The sequence below is a fragment of the Frieseomelitta varia genome, unplaced genomic scaffold (genome assembly GCF_011392965.1).
Source record: "Frieseomelitta varia isolate USP_RPSP 00005682 unplaced genomic scaffold, Fvar_1.2 scaffold_909, whole genome shotgun sequence".
NCBI lineage: Eukaryota > Metazoa > Arthropoda > Insecta > Hymenoptera > Apidae > Frieseomelitta > Frieseomelitta varia.
Window position 1 is genome coordinate 740,034 of NW_025110711.1, and position 21,386 is coordinate 761,419.

Here is a 21,386-nt window from a genome sequence, read left to right on the forward strand (position 1 = left end):
GGATCCACGATGTTATCGCCGTTCTTTATAAGGCCGTTCTCTCTCTCTCTCTCTCTCTCTCTCTCTTTCGTTCTCTCGCTTCTTGCCCAGTTCTCGCGGGGAGGATTCAATTCCACCCGCAGCTGGAAGAGCGGACGAGCGAGAAATTTTCTTTTCTTCCGGGACAGCAGCGCGGCACTAGTTTCATCGGGTACGATGGTTTCCGTCTTTGTCGTCAGGCCGGGCATTCAGCCCGCTTGAAACGCATTGTTCGTCACCGTGCAGGCGGCTACGTTTCCGTAAACGTAACGGAATTCCACTGTGCTTGCCGCGCCGCCGGAAAATCGTTTTCCACGCCGTGATATATACCGCCGTTGGATCCGTTCTTTCCAACTCTCGCAACGCCTGTTTCTTTTTAGAAACTCGCCCCACCTTCGAGCTATTTTCCATCGACGCGATTAAATATTCCCAACATCGCGTTTAAATTTTTTCTACACGTACCAGGTTTCAAAAAAAAAAAAAAAAAAAAAAACAGAGTAACAGAGTTTCGGTATTTTTATTTTAGAGACGATAACGTTGAGTTTTTAAATAATTTTCAGGTTTCGAAGTAAAACGATACATCGTCTGGATAATGCTGTTTCAAGAATTTTATTTAAATGACATTCAAGCCTGATTGTAGTGTTTCGAATAGTTTGCACCATTGTGTAAAATGATTCTGTAATTTTCGTATCCGAACGTTGTGTTGTTAAGAGTGTACACGAGTGAGAAATAATTCGCTTTAATTATTCCGTCTATCATCTAGAATCCATTTATGAACAATATCCATTTATTTTTATACTCGATTTCCACGCTACTCGAGAATCTAAGTCGCTTACTCAAAGAAACTATAACGCGAACTAGAGCGTCTGTTCTTCTCAGTTTCAGTCCCTCCACCGAGACAAATTGCCACCGCGCAAATTCCATTGTGCAGTTACATTCTCGCCACTTTTCAATTTCGTCTTTCTTGATAATATCAGGAAGCGTGTCTCTCCGATCGGAGAAGCACGAGCACGCACGGTCGTTTCTCTTCTTCGTTTCTTCTCTTCATTCCCCCCAATCGGAGTGGCTCAGTGCAATTGCCATCAATTACTCGAAGCTCGCGATCTCGTGTCTTTACGTCCCAATTAAAGCAGATACCCGATCTCCGTTAATAACGAGCTCTGTTAGGTACTTAACCATTTATGGCAGAGACGTTGCTCGCTGCATAATGCACTATGCCCTCAATAGGCACCTGCAGTATCGATTCACGGCCCCCGGCGTTCCTGTCTACCGTAAACTTGTACGAAAGTCACACAGGTAAAGACCACTTTCGCGTGACTTGTACGTGCAAGCACTGAGACGGTAGATCAGCGACGTCTAGAACACGGTGACCGGGTTACACCCTGAAGAAAACGAACACGTCACTGCGACGAGATTCGATTCTTATTTTGTTCGACTGCCTCAATTGCCGATGTTATCCTCTTCGTGTCCACTTCGCGCTTTTATTTGTGAACTCGTGTTGATTAACACGATATTTGCCCAATTATCGAATGGCGAATAACGTCGTGAAATCGATCATTTCTACTTTTTATTCGTTGTCAACCTTACACTGTGACTTACACTGGAAACCTTGATATTGACGAACAATGTTATCACACTTCACAGTTATTAGGAATTTTCCATTCTGTGCCAAGATTTTGATTGAGAATAATTTTCAATTCGTAGGTCACGATTGTAGTCATACAACAGAAGCATAATTTGTTGACTATTATCTGGAATTCGATTGTTATATATGGTTAGATTACAGGCGATGCAATTGAGATGGGCCTGTCTGATCACAAACGGCGAGATCTACTTCAACGTTCGAGAACTTTATAATTTCTGATTTTCCTGTGGTATTTCAATTTCTGTTTTTTTTAAGTTAGATTACCAAGATTTTGTTCCATGTTCAGTTTAGAAATGATTTTCGATTTTTAAGATTGTAGCATGTTATTTCTTTTATCTTAGTTTCATCGTTACCTGTAGTTTCCATATCGTATCAGTGCATCTTTCAAATATCTATCTGCATATCGAAGTAAGATCAAGATTCGAGAAGAACTCTTACCATCTGTACTAAGTTTACAAATGCAAATAAACCCATAGAAGTCAGTTCTTTCGAGTCGAGAAGGACAGCAAATGAAGAAATAGGGGAGGAAAAACAAAGAGGAAAGAAAGTACAAGGGCGTGAATGCAATGTCTGGCAACAAAAATTAATTCTTTCTATGAAACTTGCATACATGTAAAGAATTAATTTTCCTAGATAACGTATTCATCTTGTGCTATAGACTGTATGTAGGGTGTGACAACACGTGTTATAGGACTGGATAGAAGGTTACTTTACATGCACAGGTAAATCGAAGATCCAGAATCGAAAGTTTCCACTTACAAAACTTCGTCTTGGTCAAAAATAAAAGCTTGTCAAGTACACGTTCTCACGAATTTGGCAAATTCCCGACTGGATGCAAGTTGGCAAGACGTTATTCCACTCGCGAATATAGTAAAAATATAAAAAAATATGCAAATCGAGAGTGAAACACACAAATCTGCCTGTCCTTCGTTAAAATCCAATTTCTCTCCAAGTGTTGTTAATCAATTTTCAATGCGCACTCGACAAACGTCGCGACGTCGAATTCTCAGACGGTTGAAATGATCAAATCGCAGATTTTCGACTTATCTTTGCACGCGTCATAGGATATATAATAATCTCCCATATAATAGTCTAGCCGCACTCAACACACACGAAACACATACAGTACGAAAGAATAGACAATCGTAGAGACCTGCCACATGTCGAGGTCGCTGATGACTATCCCGGGGTCCACTTTCGAGTAGTAACAGCTAAAGTTCTGCCCTATGTTGGCGTACTGCCGGTAGAAAATACTGCAATTCAGCATTGGAGGGTATCCACAGCCTTTTACGTTGGGGAACAGCTTGGCCCCGGTGAAGTACCACTCGGAGTCGTTGCCCATGAGCCCTGCGAACTTCGCCTTGTTATCATCGCCAGTCGTCTCGACCGAACGAAATCAGTCGACAGACATTCTCCCGTCAGAGAGGGAGAGAGAGAGAGAGAGAGAAATAAGTATGTACGGTGACAAACGGGAGAGAATGGAGGGTGAAAGTGGACACATTGTTAGTAGAAAGTATTTTTCTCTCTCAGAGAAGCTGTTGACAATGTGGCCGCTGACGTTCGAGAGTTTGAGAGTTTTCGCCGGCTCGAACGATAATGAATTTTGCCGTTTCGTTAGTGGAACGTGTCGCACGGTGGCTGGTTGGTCCGCTTCAACGCGTTGCAGCGCGCCCGACCCTTAATTTGTTGCTCGGGTCTTTTGTGACATGCTTCCACGAGGCGCGTACCATTTCTGGCATTTCGGAACTAGGTCGAATTTCCACGTCGCCGTGCGAAATTGTTGTTTTATTACCGTTGAGAATAACAGTTTTTCACTGTCAGTTTGGAACGCGAGTCGGGCCAAACGACGACTCGACGTATTGAAGATAGATTTCGTACAGATAGTGCAATGATCAAAGTATGGAGAAGTTAAATTTTTTTTTTTTTTTTGGTAGACAAATACATTTGGTAGCAAAATACGTGAAATTCTAATCAAATGAAAAACTATTCGACCGTAAATTTAAATTGATGCTGCCAATTACGAATTGTGAAATTAAAATTAGAGAATAGAACCGATCTGATCTACTTATTACTTGATAAAATTGAAAAGATTTGACAAACCCTCGCGTGAGAGTACAAAGAAATAAAATTTTCAACAATTCCCATATAGAAGAAGACCAAATATTACATCAAGAGTGCGATACAAATCGATCACGTTTTTATAACGTTCAAAGCACCGTCACGTTTCCACCAAACGGTAGATTTTCCTGTTTAACCTTCGGCGTGATATGAATTTCCGGCCTTTTAATTGTTAAACCGATCGTCCAAGAAACGTACGTTTGTTCCTTGTATGTATAGGGTGGTCAATGAAAGACTGAATGACATAAAACAAAAATAACTTTTGCAAACACATGTTTTTTTAATTTTTTATTATTTTATTTGGAAATATAGTTAGTGGATTTTCTTCAGTATTTTTTTCTATAACCTACAAATAAAGAAAATAAAAAAGATTGAAACTGACTTTTTAATTTTTTATTATTTCATTTGGAAATATAGTGAGTGGATATTTTTCAGTATTTTTTTCTATAACCTACAAACAAAGAAAATAAAAAAGATTGAAACTGATGTTTTAATTTTTTATTATTTCATTTGGAAATATAGTTGGTGGATTTTTTTCAGTATAACCTGCAAACAAAAAAGATAAAAAAAGATTGAAATTGATGTTTTAATTTTTTATTATTTTATTTGGAAATATAGTTAGTGAATTTTTTTCAGTATTTTTTTCTATAACCTACAAACAATGAAAATAAAAAAGATTGAAACTGATGTTTTAATTTTTTATTATTTCATTTGGAAATATAGTTAGTGAATTTTTTCAGTATTTTTTTCTATAACCTACAAACGAAGAAAATAGAAAATATTGAAACTGACTTTTTAATTTTTTGTTATTTCATTTCGAAATATAATTAGTGGATTTCTTTCAGTATAACCTGCAAAAAAAGAGAAAATAAGAAAAGATTGAAAATGACTTTTCCAAAGCCTTCGGTTTTTCAGTGGCCACCCCATGTTGAGTTGATATAATAACCGTTATATCGTCGCATTAACGAGTAATAGTGAAGATGTAAACGGCAGAGCACGTCGCTCTGTACCTGTAGGGAAGGGTTTCGGCAGTCCAGCATCGTCGTCCTCGGCGAAGTCCTCGTCAAGGTCCTCGACGTAATCGTACTCCCGGAGTGAACGCTCGTAACGCGGTTTTCCCATCGTCGTGCTGTCTTCGTCATCCTCGACACCTCCTACCGCTCCGCCTCCCTCACCCTGTCCATCGCTATCCTCGGACGTATTAGTCGGTAGCTTGTAGTTGACGCGTATTTGCGTGCAATCGTACAGCTCCTTGGTGCAACCCTCTCTACAGGATGTCCATGAGCAGTTGCTCGTACCTGGACTCGAATTGGATCGTTCATGGACTTTCGTTGATTGAAGACGAACGGGGTTTACGGGGGTTTACGCCAGAGTACGAAGAAAACCGTGGACGGCCAACACGACAGAGAGATCGGTGCACGCCGAAAAAAGTGATACGAGTCGTTTAGAATCGAAGCCCCTAAACGTGAGATCTTGAGGAAATTACTTTCGAGATTTAGTTAGCACTGCAGCCACGTAGCGTAACATTAATCAATAGAGTAATTAACAGAGTATTAATAGAGAATTTATCAAAATACATGGTACAAATATCCTTGCTTCAAGCTTGGAGCAACAAATTCAAATTTATATGTCCGAGTAATAACTTTCTCAAACAAAATTCGAATTTTGCTCACATTATTTATTTATTCTTTCGCACCACTGAGGTTGCGATTAATCGTAATCTTCAGAGAAAGCTGCAATGCTGACGAGACGTGTGTATCTTTGGGATCTTCCTCAAGAAAGTAATTCTCATTTAGAAGTCTCGATTCGAAAAATTTTGTGTACCTCTTACGAGAAAGAGAGAGAGAGAGAGAGAGAGAGAGAGAGAGAGAGAGAGAGAGAGAGAGAGAGAGAGAGAGAGAGAGAGAGAGAGAGAGAGAGAGAGAGAGAGAGAGAGAGAGTATCTTAAATTGATGCAATTTGTGTGAAAATCCATGGAGATAAGTGGAATCGAAGATCGAAGAATTTTTCAGACATCAAAGTGAAATTTGAAAAGCTTGTGAAAGTATTCATATTTGAGGTGATAGACGTTTGAACATTGATTACGTGCGAATCGTCGTGTTGTATGCAGTTTGCTGTTTGTTCCTGTTACGCGTACGTTGTTTTAGATCATTTGATCGTATAAATTTATGAAATAAATTGAAAGATTAAAGGTAATTGGCACGATTGATGGCGTTTAATTACTCAATTAGCAAGGCTCGAAGGAGCACTGGATTTGATTATACGTTTGGTTACAGTTAATACGCACATACAATACATGTTGATCGTGTTCATTAAATAAACGTTGAGAAACTGGATGTTTGAATACTCGAATCAAACTATAAATTGACAACAGGTAATAAAGTAATTGAAACAAAAAAAAAAAAAAGCAAAGATTCTAATTCTTCTCGCGATATTTAACCTCTTGCGTTGGAATGACGTGTCACAGAGAATTTTTCGTCCCAAAATTGCAATATTTTCTCAGTTTTAAATATATTTCAGTATAATCGAACACACAGGCAAAACAAATAATAAATTTATTACTTCTCAATAATTTCTATCCAGTGATATCGTAATACCGTCGAGTTCAAAAAGAATTATTGTGTACGGTTCGGTCACTCGTTATGGTCCGCAATCAGTTCGCCAGTGGTTTAATCGACAAACTTGCAATTTAACCTTTAGTACGAAGGAAATACATTTCATTTGTAAGTGAACAGGAAAAGGAAACGGCAAACTACATAGAACATAGAACACACGTAATTCGTATTAATAAAAACGCTGTAGACGTGTAGTGAAACGCATACAATTTTTCGACGTGCATCCGCGTGATACGAAGATATATATATATATATATATCCAGACATAAACGAAAACGACGACAGTCAGAAGACACAGACGGGGCAAGTGTGACAGAACCTCAAGAATAGATGGAACAAATCGAAAGAGAAAGAGATAGATAGATAGATAGATAGATAGATAGATAGATAGAGAGAGAGAGGGAGAGAGAGAAAGAGTCGAAAGACAAGGGGAGGGAGGAGGGGAAGAAACGAAGTTGGTTAGGGAAGAAAAATGCACAATGACTTTCTCGAGATTCTCGAGAACATGAAAACCGTAGCAAAAGTTCTCGACGTGGTCCCTGAGGCAGGTTACGAAATCCTTGCCCTGACCTCGTCTTCCTTCTCGAAACTTTCGCGAAGGGAAACTTCAGCAATGATGTAGTTGACGTACCGGGTCATACTTTTGGATAACGTCCAATCTCCGGAGTTACCGTTCATTTTTTTTTGTTTTTTTTCTTTTTTCATTCTCACGAAGTCAGATCAGATTCAGGTTAGGTTAATCACCGACTCAAAAGCCGACGATTTACAGAAATCTAAAGCAATAACCTCAGATAAGGAGAACGGAAATTTCCAACCGAATAAAATATTTTTAGATTTTAGACTGGAATTTCAAACGAATTTTCAGATTGAAATTGAAATTGAAATTGAAGAGGCCTGTCATTCATCGGGTAGAGCCATTCGCGAGGTTACGTGACGCAGAAATTACGGAAATACGTCGCGGTGATAACTCGAATGGTTAATTAACCGTAGTTGCGAGGTTGTTTCCCGCACAGAGACGAACATAATCTAACTTGGTGCATTTTCTTCCCTGCGCAAATTCGCCCCCTCGAGTTCGTGTTCTCGCTGAAATCCTATTACCAGGCATCAGCCACGTGTAATAATCTTGGCGGTAGTTGTCGCTGTCACTTGTTCAATTGCATTCGAAGTATTTGCGCCGAACGAACAATATTATCACCTTGGGAATTAAGCCTTTGAAGGGGCACTTAACGAAACTCAGTGATTCGACATGTTACCCTGTTGAAAAATTGATGTACAACGTTCGAACGTTAAAATTACCGAACAGTATAGAGCGAAATTAAATAAGAAACAATTGTAAACAATCGTATTGTAATTGATTTTCAATTTCGAATAAACAATTTGATTTCAATTAGAATTTCTAATAACTGTAAATTTCATTCTGTTGAACATGTCAGTTGGTTCAACTTTTATTGGTATATAAATATGGTATATAATGGTATATAAATGGAATAAATTTTAATATAATTGGTATATAAATGGAATAAATTTTTTCAATAAACGGATAATAAGTGCATGTTCAAGGACTTCGTGTATATATATATATACAGACACATCCATAATTACATAAAATTGATACCAGACAGAAAACTTGTAGATAGTCAAATTCAGAGACGACAAATTCATGGAAACAATAGAAATTTACGAGAAGACGAAAGGTGCATTAGAGACATCTAGAGAGAAAGAGAGAGAGAGAGAGAGAGAGAGAGAGAGAGAGAGAGAGAGAGAGAGAAAGGGTGGAAACCACGACGATTAATGGAATATTAATGGAATATGCGACTGTAACCAACGATGATGACATATAGTATCCACAGAAACATTCGCATACACACATCAGCTTCGGGACAATTGGAAATTGCATTCGGTGTATATACACTCGAAAAGTGGAACAATACGTTCTAAATGCCTGGACTATGAACTTCAAGCAAATTTGCCCGACCTGGTAAAACTTTAATCCAACGCAATTGCACTTCTAATTTCTATCTGCGTTTCGTATTTCACATTTCGCTCATTCTATTGAATTATCGAGAATTGTAAATCTCGTAGATAGGTAATTCTGAAAATATGTTATTAACTAACTTCGAAACTGCAGTGTACTACATTTCGTAGATCGTGTACGTCTAAATCGTGTTTACACGATATACGTTTCAATCAGGATTTCAGGTCTACAGTCTGATTCCCTGAATTTTAGAACCGTGTTCACTAATTATCTAGTTTCCTTTATCGAGAACGATTACTGACAATCGACAAGAGAAGTGAAATATTTAAAAAAATTCTACTTATATTGCTCGACGATTAAATAAAAATCCAAGATCAGAAATTAACAATTGTCGTGCAGAAATGTTGCCGTCTTGAGGAGCAAAATTTCGAGCAAACCGTTACTTTCTTAGAGCTCGAAGCCCTCCTCGTCGCTACGCGTCGGAATCGAGGGTTGAGATTTTTCACTCTGCGGAGGGAAACGAGTACATACGATTTCCCCGCTGCTCTCTAATTAACGCGTCTAGACGGCATCGCTGCGAAATTATGCGAGCACGTTCGCATTTACCTGATAAAATAGGCCTGCAAATTGGAAGCGCCGACGTTATCGATATATCGACGTAACAGCGTCGCTAAAGAGGCACTAGACGGAGACGAGGCTAAGATCGACGCAACTGGTGTCTTTGTGTTCACAGCATTCGAGCCGGTCCCGAGCAATCCGAACCCCTACGCCTACTGCCAGTAGTGTTCCCTCTTTCGTCACCCTTGTGCTTACACTTCAGGTCCTCTGTCGAATGCCAGCGGCCGTAGGCCACTGGCATTCTCCAACCATCGAGTACTCTGACGTCTGCTGCTTCACGCGTCTATTTATGTGTGCTTTGCAACTGCGAAATAATCCTCCGAACAATTTCTTTTTTCCAATTTCTAAATGCAATCGTACGAACGTTTCTTCTATTATATTATTTAATTTTTGAAAAAAAAACTCTGTGTGTGTGTGTGTGTGTGTGTTTTGTAACGTGTTACCAGAGAAGTACGTGTACCGTTGATTCTCTAAAAAAAAAAGTGAAAGAAGATCAGAAGAGAGGCTCAGAAGAGAATTTTCAAGAAATGGAAAGTAATTCGATTGAAATGAAAAGTAAGTTCGAATTCTGAAGGTTAATATTCTGTATCTACGTTAATAAAATATTGCGACATGTTAAAATATTCCCGGTTGTAAATTGTAAAGTATAATTTTATTGTCAATAAAGTTATCAATTTTCTATGGACACCTCAATCGACGATTATTCAATTTAACGGGCTAACGATACCGGAGAATTATATACAATCGACTTTAATCAATCGCGAATGGTACTACACGATTTAGATTTTTTATACACGTTCGTTGCATTAATATTTAAATTCCGGATATTTAAAAAATATCCGGATGGACAGGGACGAATGTTTCCCCGAACCGTGAATGCGTAATATAGCAACAATCGATCGCGTATTTTGCAACGATGAAATATTAAGGCCGAGCAATCGATACGAGGATACTTGCGAACGTCCAACGAATTATTCAGAGAGGCGTCGAAACTTTTGCACGAATATTTTCTATTCTTCCGGGGGCAAAAAGAAAAAAAAAAAATAAAAATAAAAAAATAAAAAATAAAATAAAATAATAAAAATAGATTCCCGTATAATATAATTTCCCGGTGAAAATCAATACGATGCGAAGGAAACACTGTCCAGATGGATTATGATTGTCGCGTGGTTGTTTTCTTTTCGTGGCATTCGAAAAATTGATCGACACGCGGCTCAATCGTTTTCACAGTCCACAAAGCTCTCCCGTTCTATCGACTCTTTCTCCCTCTTGTTTTAACCCCTTCTATTTAAGTCTCGTTTCCATCAACGAAATCAACACCACAACGTCCGCTGGAAATATCGACGGAAGCCAGACCCTCGTTTCTGGTTGAATTTAAACGAGGACGCGAGGAACGTCGATACCTTTTTTCCCTTACCCTGCCACTGAAATAATATTAATGCGTCGTCGCTTCTCGTTACCATGCAACACGCGATCGTAATTTTCCCGATGGTTTCTATCGTTACATAAAACATATGTATGTTTTATGTAAATTCTCGTCCGATGAATTATTTTTCTTTCCTCTCTCGAGTGCCTTTAACATCCTCGTTATTATTTGTTCTTTACGTTTTTTTTTCTTTTCTCTTTTTTCTTTTTAAATCAAGCGAATAAATCGATAAGCTACCACGTGTAAAAGCAACACGCTTACGCGGTTACGAGAGTACTACGCGTATGTAGTTGAACGTGTTGCTCGCGATATCAAGCGCTCGTAATCGAAATGAATAATCGTTCCGTAGTAGCGGCATCGATGGGTATCGCGTTGCATAAATAGCGCCGCGATAACCATTTGTCAGAGATGCATATGAACGGAGTGAGCATAACTCCGGGGGTGTGTATTTCATGTTTTACGGGGGTGCACGTGTGTATCGTCGGAGGTTCTCGTGAAGAACAGACGAGACGAGTCGGGACGATATTAGAGTACAAACATAAATACATTCTTGCGGATTTTCGCGGTTCAATTCGCTGGCGAATCAATTGTCTTGCGTGTTTTCACTATCGCGCGAGATTTCTCGTATTTTCATGATACTTTCCGGTGACGTTGTAAAAAAAAAAAAACATTTAGCGGATAAATTTACATATCGAATATCCAAGCGATTCAATTTTTCAAGTTTTCAAAACAGATTTTAGTCGAAATTAAAAGTTATCTTCGAGAAACGATGATACGACTATAAGAGGCAAATTTTTTTTCGAGGGACGCAATTTTATTCAGCTGGATAACAAAGATTTTCGCTGATCGGAACGAGAGAATCGAGTATGAAAAAAATTTTCATGGAAAGAATTTGCCAGAAGGATATTCTAATTTGGCACTCTTTCGTAATAAAAAATACATACTTTTCAACGGCTCAGTATCCCGTTGAAACGAAACGAAACGCGTCCTTTTTAGTGGAATTTGCTTCTTTAACCTCTTGCCACGCACGTCGAGAGCTTTGTGTCCCCGAAATTGCAATATTTTCTCAGTTTCAAGTATATTTAAGTATAACACAGGCAAAATAAATAATAAATTTATTACTTCACAATAATTTCTATCCAGTGACGTCATACCGGCGAGTTCGAAAGAAAAAGAAAGCGACGAATTATTGTATAACGGTCCGGTCGCTCGTTATGGTCCGCAGTCAGTTGCCAGCGTAAGTGGTTGACAGAAGATACGATGCGTGAGTCGAACGTCACGACGCCGTTTCGGAAAATGTCCCTGTATATTTTCATCCTTCTTTTTTTAAATAATTGACGAAAGACAAAGGTCTCCGAGCAGCGAATCTGGACGAATCTGGACGTTTGAATATTAAATTAAATGTCATTGTCTTCGTATCCACGGCTTCGATATGTAATATTAAATTCATCGTGCGAACCGTCGAACGACCGTCCATCAAAACAGCGCTCGTCTCGGCTGGAAATAGTTTTCTCAATCATTCATGCAAATCGTATATTCCGACGGTGACCCTATTTCGTGAATTGGAACGAATCGATTTATATATCCTGCTGTTTCTTTCACGCGTGTGTCCCGTCTTCTCTGCGATTAGAACGAAAAAAATTACGCGGAATTTCTATTTTAAACCAACGCCAACTCTGAATTCACGAGGATACACTGTCGCGAGACAGTTTCAATCGAAACACTTTGAACAGAGGCGAAGCTCATTTTGCGTTTTAAAAGGCTGATTACGACTTGTCAATTAGAGAGATATTCGGTTTCCAATTATAACGCTCGACGTTGGTTTATTTGGAAATTAATTGTCAACTCTGTTACTCCGTTCTTGATTTGCAATATCATTTGTTACGAATTTACAATTGCCGCCGATTCCATCGGATCGTTTAAGAAATGTTTTAGTTAATTAATTTATCGAGCGGCGTTATCAATTAATCGGACAATCGAATGTTAATCGAACGTTTCGAACAAGATTGAGAAGTTACGTCGAGTTTTTGACGTGTGTCATTCGATGGTTGCATTTTTCATGAGGCGTCGTAAAAGATTGACCTTTTAAATATATTAATCACGTCCTTTATATTACATTCTGCTTTGAACTTGGTATAATTCTGATCGATGAAAGAAACTTCCTAAAAAAAGGAAGTTTCCACTTTGTTATTTTACGTAATAATATTTTAAAATAATATCGTTTTAAATATTTTCTAAACTGTAGACACTGAAATATCCGATCGAAATGACACGTTTGTACACAAGACCAAGTGTCAAACGAAAAGGTCTTTTCTTCTTAATATCAAGAAAATATTTTTTGGATATTCATAAATTATTAAATATTTAGATATCACTTAACAATATTTATAAATATTACAGACAATAAAATATCTCAGATTTCTATCTACCCTTCAAACTCTGCTTTTACAAATATTTCTGCGAAATGTGAAATATACTTTTCTTAATACTCTGTATCAACTAACCGTGCATCCTTGATGCAAATATATACCGAATACTCATTTACTGTTTAATATACAACACACACACATATGGCAATGTGTGACTCACACCATCACATAGACGAGGAATTATCGAGAAAATACGAGAGGATGGAAAAGTAACGAGTACAGAGAAGAACACGTTTCGTGTCATCACAGGCGTTGCTTTGTGTAGATCAAAGAGGCCGAGAGGAAGAAACGTATGAAATAGATGGAGGAGAAATTATTAACTTCAAAACGAATGAAGCACAACCACGATAAGAATCGATTTAATTATATCAATGGAGTAATGTTAATTACGACTACGAATCTCGTTGAAAAAAGAAACAAAAAGCTATAGAAAGAGAAACAAGGAAATGTTTAAATAATTCAATTTAGAGTCAACGGAGCTGAAGAACACCGACAAGAAATTTTAAAAATTAATCTAATTCAATTATTTCTAAAGATTTCTCTGGCTATTTATTTCTCTGAAAGAATCACGACGAATCGACAATTATTAAACGAAACAAAAAACGAATTTATATTTAAAGAATTACTCTTGGTATGATAAACTAAGAGTCACCTAGTTTGAAAACTTAAATTAACCTTCACAGAACACGCATCACAACGAAACTCGAGTCTACGTCCAATATTAACAGCTAACTGCGAAACTTTGTATGCGACTAACAGGAAATTGCCAACAACAATTTCGATCTTAAATCGATAATCAATCAACGCGTAGCCCGTGTGTCACACAGTCTCTGCTAAATTTATTTATTTTCGAAAGAGGAAAATGTACTCGAGGACTACGAGTACTCCAGCTTCAACAGACAAAACCGATTCGACGTATTCGAGACAGCTGATGCCGGAATTCAGGATCAAATTCAAAAAATCGATCGTTCCAGGAAGAGACAGAGCGATATATACCTCTAAGAGAGAAAAAGTGGTAGAGGGTGGGAGGTTTTGCATGCAACGACACAACGAAAGCGAATACCGAATCGGACGAATAGAATTTGACGAATGGGGTGCCGATTGTTCACCTCGCCTGGACTCAACGTCGATGGTGACGCACTCGGCTGGCCGAGTGTCGAACTGCATGAAGATGGTGGTGAAGGCGGGGTCGATGACGAAGGGGACCAAGAAGAGGAAGGCAAAGAGGCTGAAGGTGCTGAGGAGGATGAAGAACGCTGTTGTGTAGAACAGCAGCTTCTGCAGGAACGTCTGCTTCTCCTTTTCCTCCGCCATCTCGGAGAACAAACGGCAGTGCTCGTTTCAGGGATGCACCTAGTTGACGTCGTCGTCGTCGTCGTCGTCCTCGGCGTGCTCGCTGCCCGTCGTCACGTTCGACGTCGATGAGGCGAAACGATCTGCGGATTTGTCTCCGGTTTCACACTTTTCTCTCTGTATCGCATTTCGAGAGATCGAGCTTCTTCTCTGGCCGCTTATAGATTTAGAGCCGAGCTTGTTGTTTCGAGCAAACAACCTCGAGGGTTCTTGTGGTCGACTGAATTACTATTTTTCGTCAGAGGGGGAGTTACTTCGAGCCTTCTCCACTACGACTACTTCCGAGTTCTAACCTCTTTCGCTGGAATGACGTGCCACGCACGTCGAGAACTTTTTGTCCCAAATTGCAACATTTTTCCAGTTTCAGGCATATTTAAATGTAACCCAGGCAAAACAAATAATAAATTTATTACTTCTCAATTTCATCTGGTAATATCATACCGACGAGTTCAAAAAGAAAGCGGCGAATTATTGTATACGGTTCGGTCACTCGTTATGGTCCGCAATCAGTTGCCAATTGGTTAACCTCTTGCGCTGGAATGACGTGTCACGCACGTCGAGAATCTTTTGTCCCAAAATTGCAATATTTTCTCAGTTTCAAGTATATTTAAGTATAATCCAGGCAAAACAAATAGTAAATTTATTACTTCACAATAATTTCTATCCAGTGATATCATACCAACGAGTTCGAAAGAAAAAGAAAACGACAAATTACTGTTTACGGTCATTCGTTATGGTCCGCGAACCAGTTGCCAGCGCAAGGAGATAACGTCTGAGTGAGATGATATTTCTAACCTTTTTCCTAGTCGTAATTAGCTGAAGATTATTATAGAATTTTAATGGTTTAACGAACGATAATTCAAACTCATTTCGTTTCAAACTTTTGAATTCTAGTGGATCCGTTAACTACTTTTGAATAATAGACGTCGAGACATGAAAGCAAAGTGTCGTAAGAGGCCTCCCGAAGGCGTCGTCTAAGTTTCTTCTTCGAGGATTCTAAAGTAATGTCTGCTGTAACTTCGCGCTTTTTACAAGTTTGTTTCTGTGACCCGTGTCACCGGTGTCGATGTGCCGTTTAAGAAAAATTTGGATTCGATAAATCACAGATCTCGTAAAACTTTGTTCATTTATATATTTCAAAGTATAATGTTGTCCATAGCTGCATTAAAAAAAGAAAAGTAGAACAACGATAAGAAATTTTAAGATTGTTAAAGTTGTTATCATTAATCATTGACAAGATTCCAAGATTCGCGTAGAATTAACACATTAAGGATAGACAAGTTAATTTCTAAAGCAACGGAAGATACATTTAACAATGTTTTTGCGTCTAATCGTGATAAACGTTTTGAGAAACGACGTAACAAAGGGCAACCAAACGTAAGCACAGATCGAAATGAACTTTCTCGAGCGACAGAGACCTTTGTTATCCTGCAAATAAGGCGGAACTTCAGCTATTCGGATCTCCAACTATCGTTCGCCCACCTATCCATTTATACAAAATTGGTATATGCCAATTTCGCAAACGTTAGACGCAAGAAATTACCATAACAACGAAGCAGCGATGCGATGCGCTACGAGCTACGAGCCTCCCATTTCCATCTGCCTGTAATAGAGCCGGCGAATAATTCTATTTTGGATCCCGTCACGCTCGAAACTTTTACGGTATTCCATCTATCAGGCGTTGCATCGTCTTTTTCGAGAAGTTTGCCAGCGCGACGACAAAGTTCAACCACTCTTTCACCGACTGGATTACAACGAGAAAACTATGAGAGAGAGAGAGAGAGAGAGACAGAGAGAGAGAGAGAGAGAGAGAAAATATAAACTCCTCGCTTCGATTGTACGAACTTTTTGCTTTCGCCAACATGTGGAAATAAATAAGCGGATTGTACTGTTTGATTCAAAGCTAAGAAAGTATTGTATCGCGGAGAGTGGGATATTTTATTCGCAATATGATTTCCGAGAGAGAGAGAGAGAGAGAGAGAGAGAGAATCTTTTCGAGAATCAAGAATTTAGATTGTTGAGCGTGTGTCGTCATTTATGTTGCAACCTTATTTGTGCAATATATAATGATGTAACATCATATAATTGCACAATCGTTATTTATGTGGCAATGTCGTAATGTATAATCATGTATAATAATCATTGTTATAACGTTGTAATGTTAAAATACGTGATATATTACGCGTAATGTCACAGCATTGTTTCAGTATAACGATGTATCATGAACTTGTAATGTCACTAATAATGTCACTAAGGCAAGCTCTCTCTCAGTGAAATCCCGTTTCAATCAATTTGCCAAGTCGAATTATTTAAATTTTACTTCAAGAGGACGAAACGTCACTGGAGGCAGCATTTAATGAAATTTAATGAAATACTGCTTCTACTAGAAGAATATATCCCTAACAACCCTATCTTTAATCCAAAAAATGATTCGACAAATAATCGAGTCGTTCGACTCGACAATCAACTTCCGCTTTGTGGAAGAAAAAGTGGCCTGCGTGATCTGCAATTTTCTAACCTGCTTCGAACTTTCCCCGCAACGAGAAAGAAACCTTCGTGTCGTGTCTCGCGCTTCCGGAGATCGAGAGACATTGGCTGCCGTTCATTGGATTCCGAGAGATTCGCGTAACAGCAAACTTCCGGTGGCGGGCGTAGCCTGCCCTTAATGCCCTTCGACGAACGTTCCATATCGCGCAAACTCGTCTTAACTTCTTGCGCTGGCAACTGGTTCGCGGACCATAACGAGTGACCGAACCGTACACAATAATTCGATGATTAAGAAGTAATAAACTTATCATTTGTTTTGCCGGGGTTACATTTAAATATACTTAAAACGGAGAAAATGTTGCCAAATTTCGGGCAAAAAATTCTCGACATGCGTGATATGTCATTCCAGCGCAAGTTAACCACTTGCACTGGCAACTGATTGCGGACCATAACGAGTGACCGTATACAGTAATTTGTCGCTTTCTTTTTCTTTCGAACTCGTCGGTATGATATCACTGGATAGAAATTATTGTGAAGTAATAAATTTACTATTTGTTTTGCCTGGGTTATACCTAAATGTATTTAAAACTGAGAAAATATCGCAATTTTGGGACAAAAGATTAACACGTCATTCCAGCGCAAGAGGTTAACCAATTGGCAACTGATTGCGGACCATAACGAGTGACCGAACCGTATACAATAATTCGCCGCTTTCTTTTCGAACTCGTCGGTATGATATTACCAGATGAAATTGAGAAGTAATGAATTTATTTGTTTTGCCTGGGTTACATTTAAATATACTTAAATTCCAGCGCAAGAGGATGAATAAATCCGGCGAACATCATCAAACACACGATCTGTGTCGTACATTCTCCTCCTGACTCTCTCTTTCTCCGCGTCTGCCTCCGCGGATAGACTCGTAAACGGAACTTCAACTGCACCCGTCTGCTTCCGCGCACTTTAGGCCGCAAACTACGGATTTGTTTTATTGGATTGCCCTGATTTACGGAGCGCCGGCTTTACGGAGATAAAACTTAGCGGCGAGCCTCGCATCGCGTTGCTTCTGTCTCTCGTCTGCTTTGCTCGCGGTTGAATAGACCGCCAGCATTATCTCTGCCGGCACTTGCAGACGGTCCTCGTTCGAGAAACTCGCGATACATCGAACGCATGGCGCGAGCAAGTTCCAGGGTCTCGTTTCACGAAGTTATGTAATTGTCTTGAACTCTAGCGTGGATTAATCGGGCAATTGCCGAGAGGGACGAAAGTTTTTACTCGTGAGTTTTTTTGTTTCGTCACACGACACATATGAACGAAATATAATTTCTGAAATTACTGAATTTGCACGTGAAGAAACGAGACCTTCTAAAAATTCGAGACGCTTCGTCGAGATGTTTCGTCACTTGCACGCCGTTTAATTAATTTCTGAGCTCTGTTCCGTCGTTGCGTTGAAATTACAAGTAAGAGAGGAACGTAGGAGAATTTTAGGTCGCCACGATACTGTTGGTAATCGCTTTTTCGGGCCACGATGCAAAGAAACTAGATTTCACGGCCACAAAGTGCTCTGTGTTCCTTTATTGACTCGACGTGCCTCGTACCGGCGAGTTACGTCAGAGAGAGAGAGAGAGAAAGAGAGAGAGAGAAAGAGAGAGCTCAAAGGAGAATTTTATGCGAGATCATCCTCACCGGGTGTCCTTTGTCGTTTTACATTTTTGCCCACTTTTATACCGCCCTCCTACAGAGGGGAAAGAGAATCTTTGCCTATATTTAGATCTCCTACAACTTTTTGCCTTTCAACCGCAACGCTTATTACCGCGAACGCGTCGTTATTTCAACGTTCCCTTGACACTGAAACTTGTCAAGTACCGCAAATTTAGAAGCATCTCCGCTGAATACGATTTAAACGATAAAAGAAGCATTCACGCGCGAGCGAAGCCCTCCCATTCATCGAGCTCTTTTCATCGAGCCGAAACGTACGCGAGCACTCTGGCTCTACTTTGTTTCAGATTTCTAATTCGATTTTAATTTTTTCACCCCGAAACATGTGCAGGTGAAAACGAATTAACCCATTTGCATCCGTAAGCGGAATATTCCGCACATGGCGATCGACATCTATCACCAAGCGCGGACTATTCCGCGATCGGCGATCTTCATTTATATGTCAGTCGAATGCCGTTGATATCTCAACGTAGCAGCATAGGTAGAGTCGTGATGCAAATGGGTTGAGGAACTTCTCCTGTTTCGTTAAGTATCAGTACACATTCACTCATTCCGGATTCGTCGAGCTGGAATAAAGTGCCACGCACGTCGAGAATATTTCGTCCCAAAATTGCAACATTTTCTCAGTTTTAAGTAACTATTTAAATGTAACCCAGTTACAAAATAAATGATAAGTTCATTACCTCGTAATCATTTCTATCCAGTGACGTCGTACCAACGAGTTCAAAAGAAAAAGAAAAGCGACGAGTTATTGTACACGGTTCGGACACTCGTTACGGTCCGCAATCAGTTTGCCAGCGTAAGGGGTTAAAGAGAAACTGTTCTAGCCTCTGTTTTGCGAGTGGATCGTTTCAGTTGTTACGAATTTCGAAATCCGTGGCAGACGGCGCAGATTACGAACGACTCGAGCTGGTTCTACGCTCCCTACGAATGATCAAATTGTTGCTCCAACTGCTTCGCGACAAAGGCGAGACTGAGAGTCGAGAGGCAGGGGAGAAACAGAGGTACTCGACGTAAATCAACATGCTCCGCATTAAGTGTCCACGTTGATTACGAAGCGCGACCATGTTCGTACGAAAGGGGAAGTATCCGATCTGCGAAGGAGCTGCGTCGGTGGTTGCAAATGGAAGCAGCCAGCCTGCCTCGTTAACCAGCAATTAGAATATGCTCGGGCGTGCTTTCAAATTTGCGAGTTCGCCTCCCGCATCAGCATGACTCCCTTATCCCTCCGCCTCTTGGTCCGCCCCTTTCTCAATGAAACATCTCGAGGATCTTTTCAACGACGAGAAAAGGAAGAGAAAAACGTAACTGAAGGTTTACCAGAGGTTCGACTCGCCTGATTTCCACGAGAAATACATACATATCGGATTCGTACATTTTCCTACGAGTCAAAAGAGTTTCGCGACGTTTTCTTTTTTCTTTTTCTTTTTTTTTTTCTTCGTCTTTCTCAGTCGACCATACAAGGTTCACCCTTTTCACGTGCTACCAACAATCTTCACTTTGCAAATTCGAAGCAGCGAGAATCCATTCGATGGGTTCTACCGTTCGAAACTGGGCCAACCAGTTTGGCCTCTCGAAAAGAAATCCGGTCTCGGACCGGAAAGTTTTCGTTGCGAAAGCTTCTGTCGCTCGTCCGATAGTCAATGAGGCGGTACGACATTTTACGAATTATCGTTACAAAGAGACGTAAGTAGATACGATCCTGCGATACAGCGGTAACTTGGTGTGAACCGCGACCACCACCCCCTGACCCACTGTCTGTCCGCGAAGAAGCACCAAAAGGCGTGTGCGTGAAAAAGCTCGCAAGACTGAGAAGAAGCTCGATCGTTTCCCGCGGCGAAAGGAAGGGTGAACGGTTAAAGTACCCCCTATGAAGAAAAAGAGAAATCGTCGGGGCTCTGCGCCCTCTTCCTGTGCCCCCGCATCCTGTCCCACCTTCTCCTCTTCCCGCGTTCCTCGCTCGCTCGCCTTTCCCTCCCTCCTCGTCGCTCTTCGTCGCCTACTTCGCCGCACTATGTCACACTGTCCACCCCCGTGCACATTTGTCGCGCGATCTTGCGAACCACCGCGCCTCGATCGAACCGAGATGATTCCGCCTGATTCCGCTGAAGCACAATCCTCTCGGGACCGGACGAGAACCAGAAAGACAGAGAGAGAGAGAGAGAGAGAGAGAGAGAGAGAGAGAGAGAGAGAGAGACAGACAGACAGAGACAGAGAGAGACAGAGAGAGAGAGAGAAAGAGAGAGAGTAGGACAGCTCTGGCGAGTAACTTTCAGTCCACTGATCGTGGCTGCCACCTCATGATCGTCGTTCTTTTATCTCTCCTTTCCCTTCTTATCCCCCCTGGTGGTTTCCTCTCTTCCTCCTCTTCTCTCGGTTTCTTCTCTCGTCGCACGAGTTGAACGAGATCTCCGATGGCCGACGATCACCAATTGTTCCGTCGATCGTCGCGTATCTCTCTCTATGTCAATCTTCGACTGCCATTCGAGCTTCCATCGGCCAGCTTCACACGACACGGTGTACAATAATATATGTGTATGTATATGTATATATATATGTATGTATGTATGTATGTATGTATATAACCGCGGGAAATTTTCGTCCTGGCCGCGGCGCCGACGGATGCCGGGCTACTGCAGTCGGTGGAGCTTTTGGGCGAGCTTATTTTCCAGTGACGCCAGCGCCACAGTGGCATCTGGTGGCATCGACCGCCGCCGACGCCGCCAACCGACGCTCTACGCCGACATCGTCGACACCAGGGCGTCCCCTGACTGAGCTTCGCCTCACCTGCTCCTTTTCTTGCCCAATCTCGCGCCACCATTATCCTTTCGTCCCTCTTACATTCCTTTTCTCACACTTCTTCCTTCGCGTCTACATCTAGATTTTCACCTCCTTCCCTTGGCTCTCTCATCGTCGGCTCGTGTTGATTTCATAGCGTTGAAATCGTGAATTGTTACGTAAATTCGTATTCGCACGATTGGAAGAT

The 21,386-nt window shown here is 40.5% G+C and overlaps 1 protein-coding gene across 3 annotated transcripts in view; it reads right to left on the bottom strand.

Moving 5' to 3' along the window:
* Positions 1-21,386, bottom strand: part of LOC122537448 (cilia- and flagella-associated protein 298) — a 99,320-nt gene that overhangs the window by 16,658 nt on the left and 61,276 nt on the right. For 2 of the 3 annotated variants that reach the window (XM_043670608.1, XM_043670607.1), the window contains exons 1-4: positions 20,266-20,551; positions 13,954-14,280; positions 4,792-5,079; positions 2,817-3,010 (exon numbers count right to left, since the gene is read on the bottom strand). The exons of the other annotated variant lie outside the window; for it this stretch is intronic. In XM_043670608.1, coding sequence (XP_043526543.1) covers positions 2,817-3,010; positions 4,792-5,079; positions 13,954-14,158 — 687 coding nt within the window. In that variant the 5' untranslated portion in view covers positions 14,159-14,280; positions 20,266-20,551. Of the gene's footprint in view, positions 1-2,816; positions 3,011-4,791; positions 5,080-13,953; positions 14,281-20,265; positions 20,552-21,386 lie in introns of those variants that run through there. 3 annotated transcript variants of the gene reach the window in all.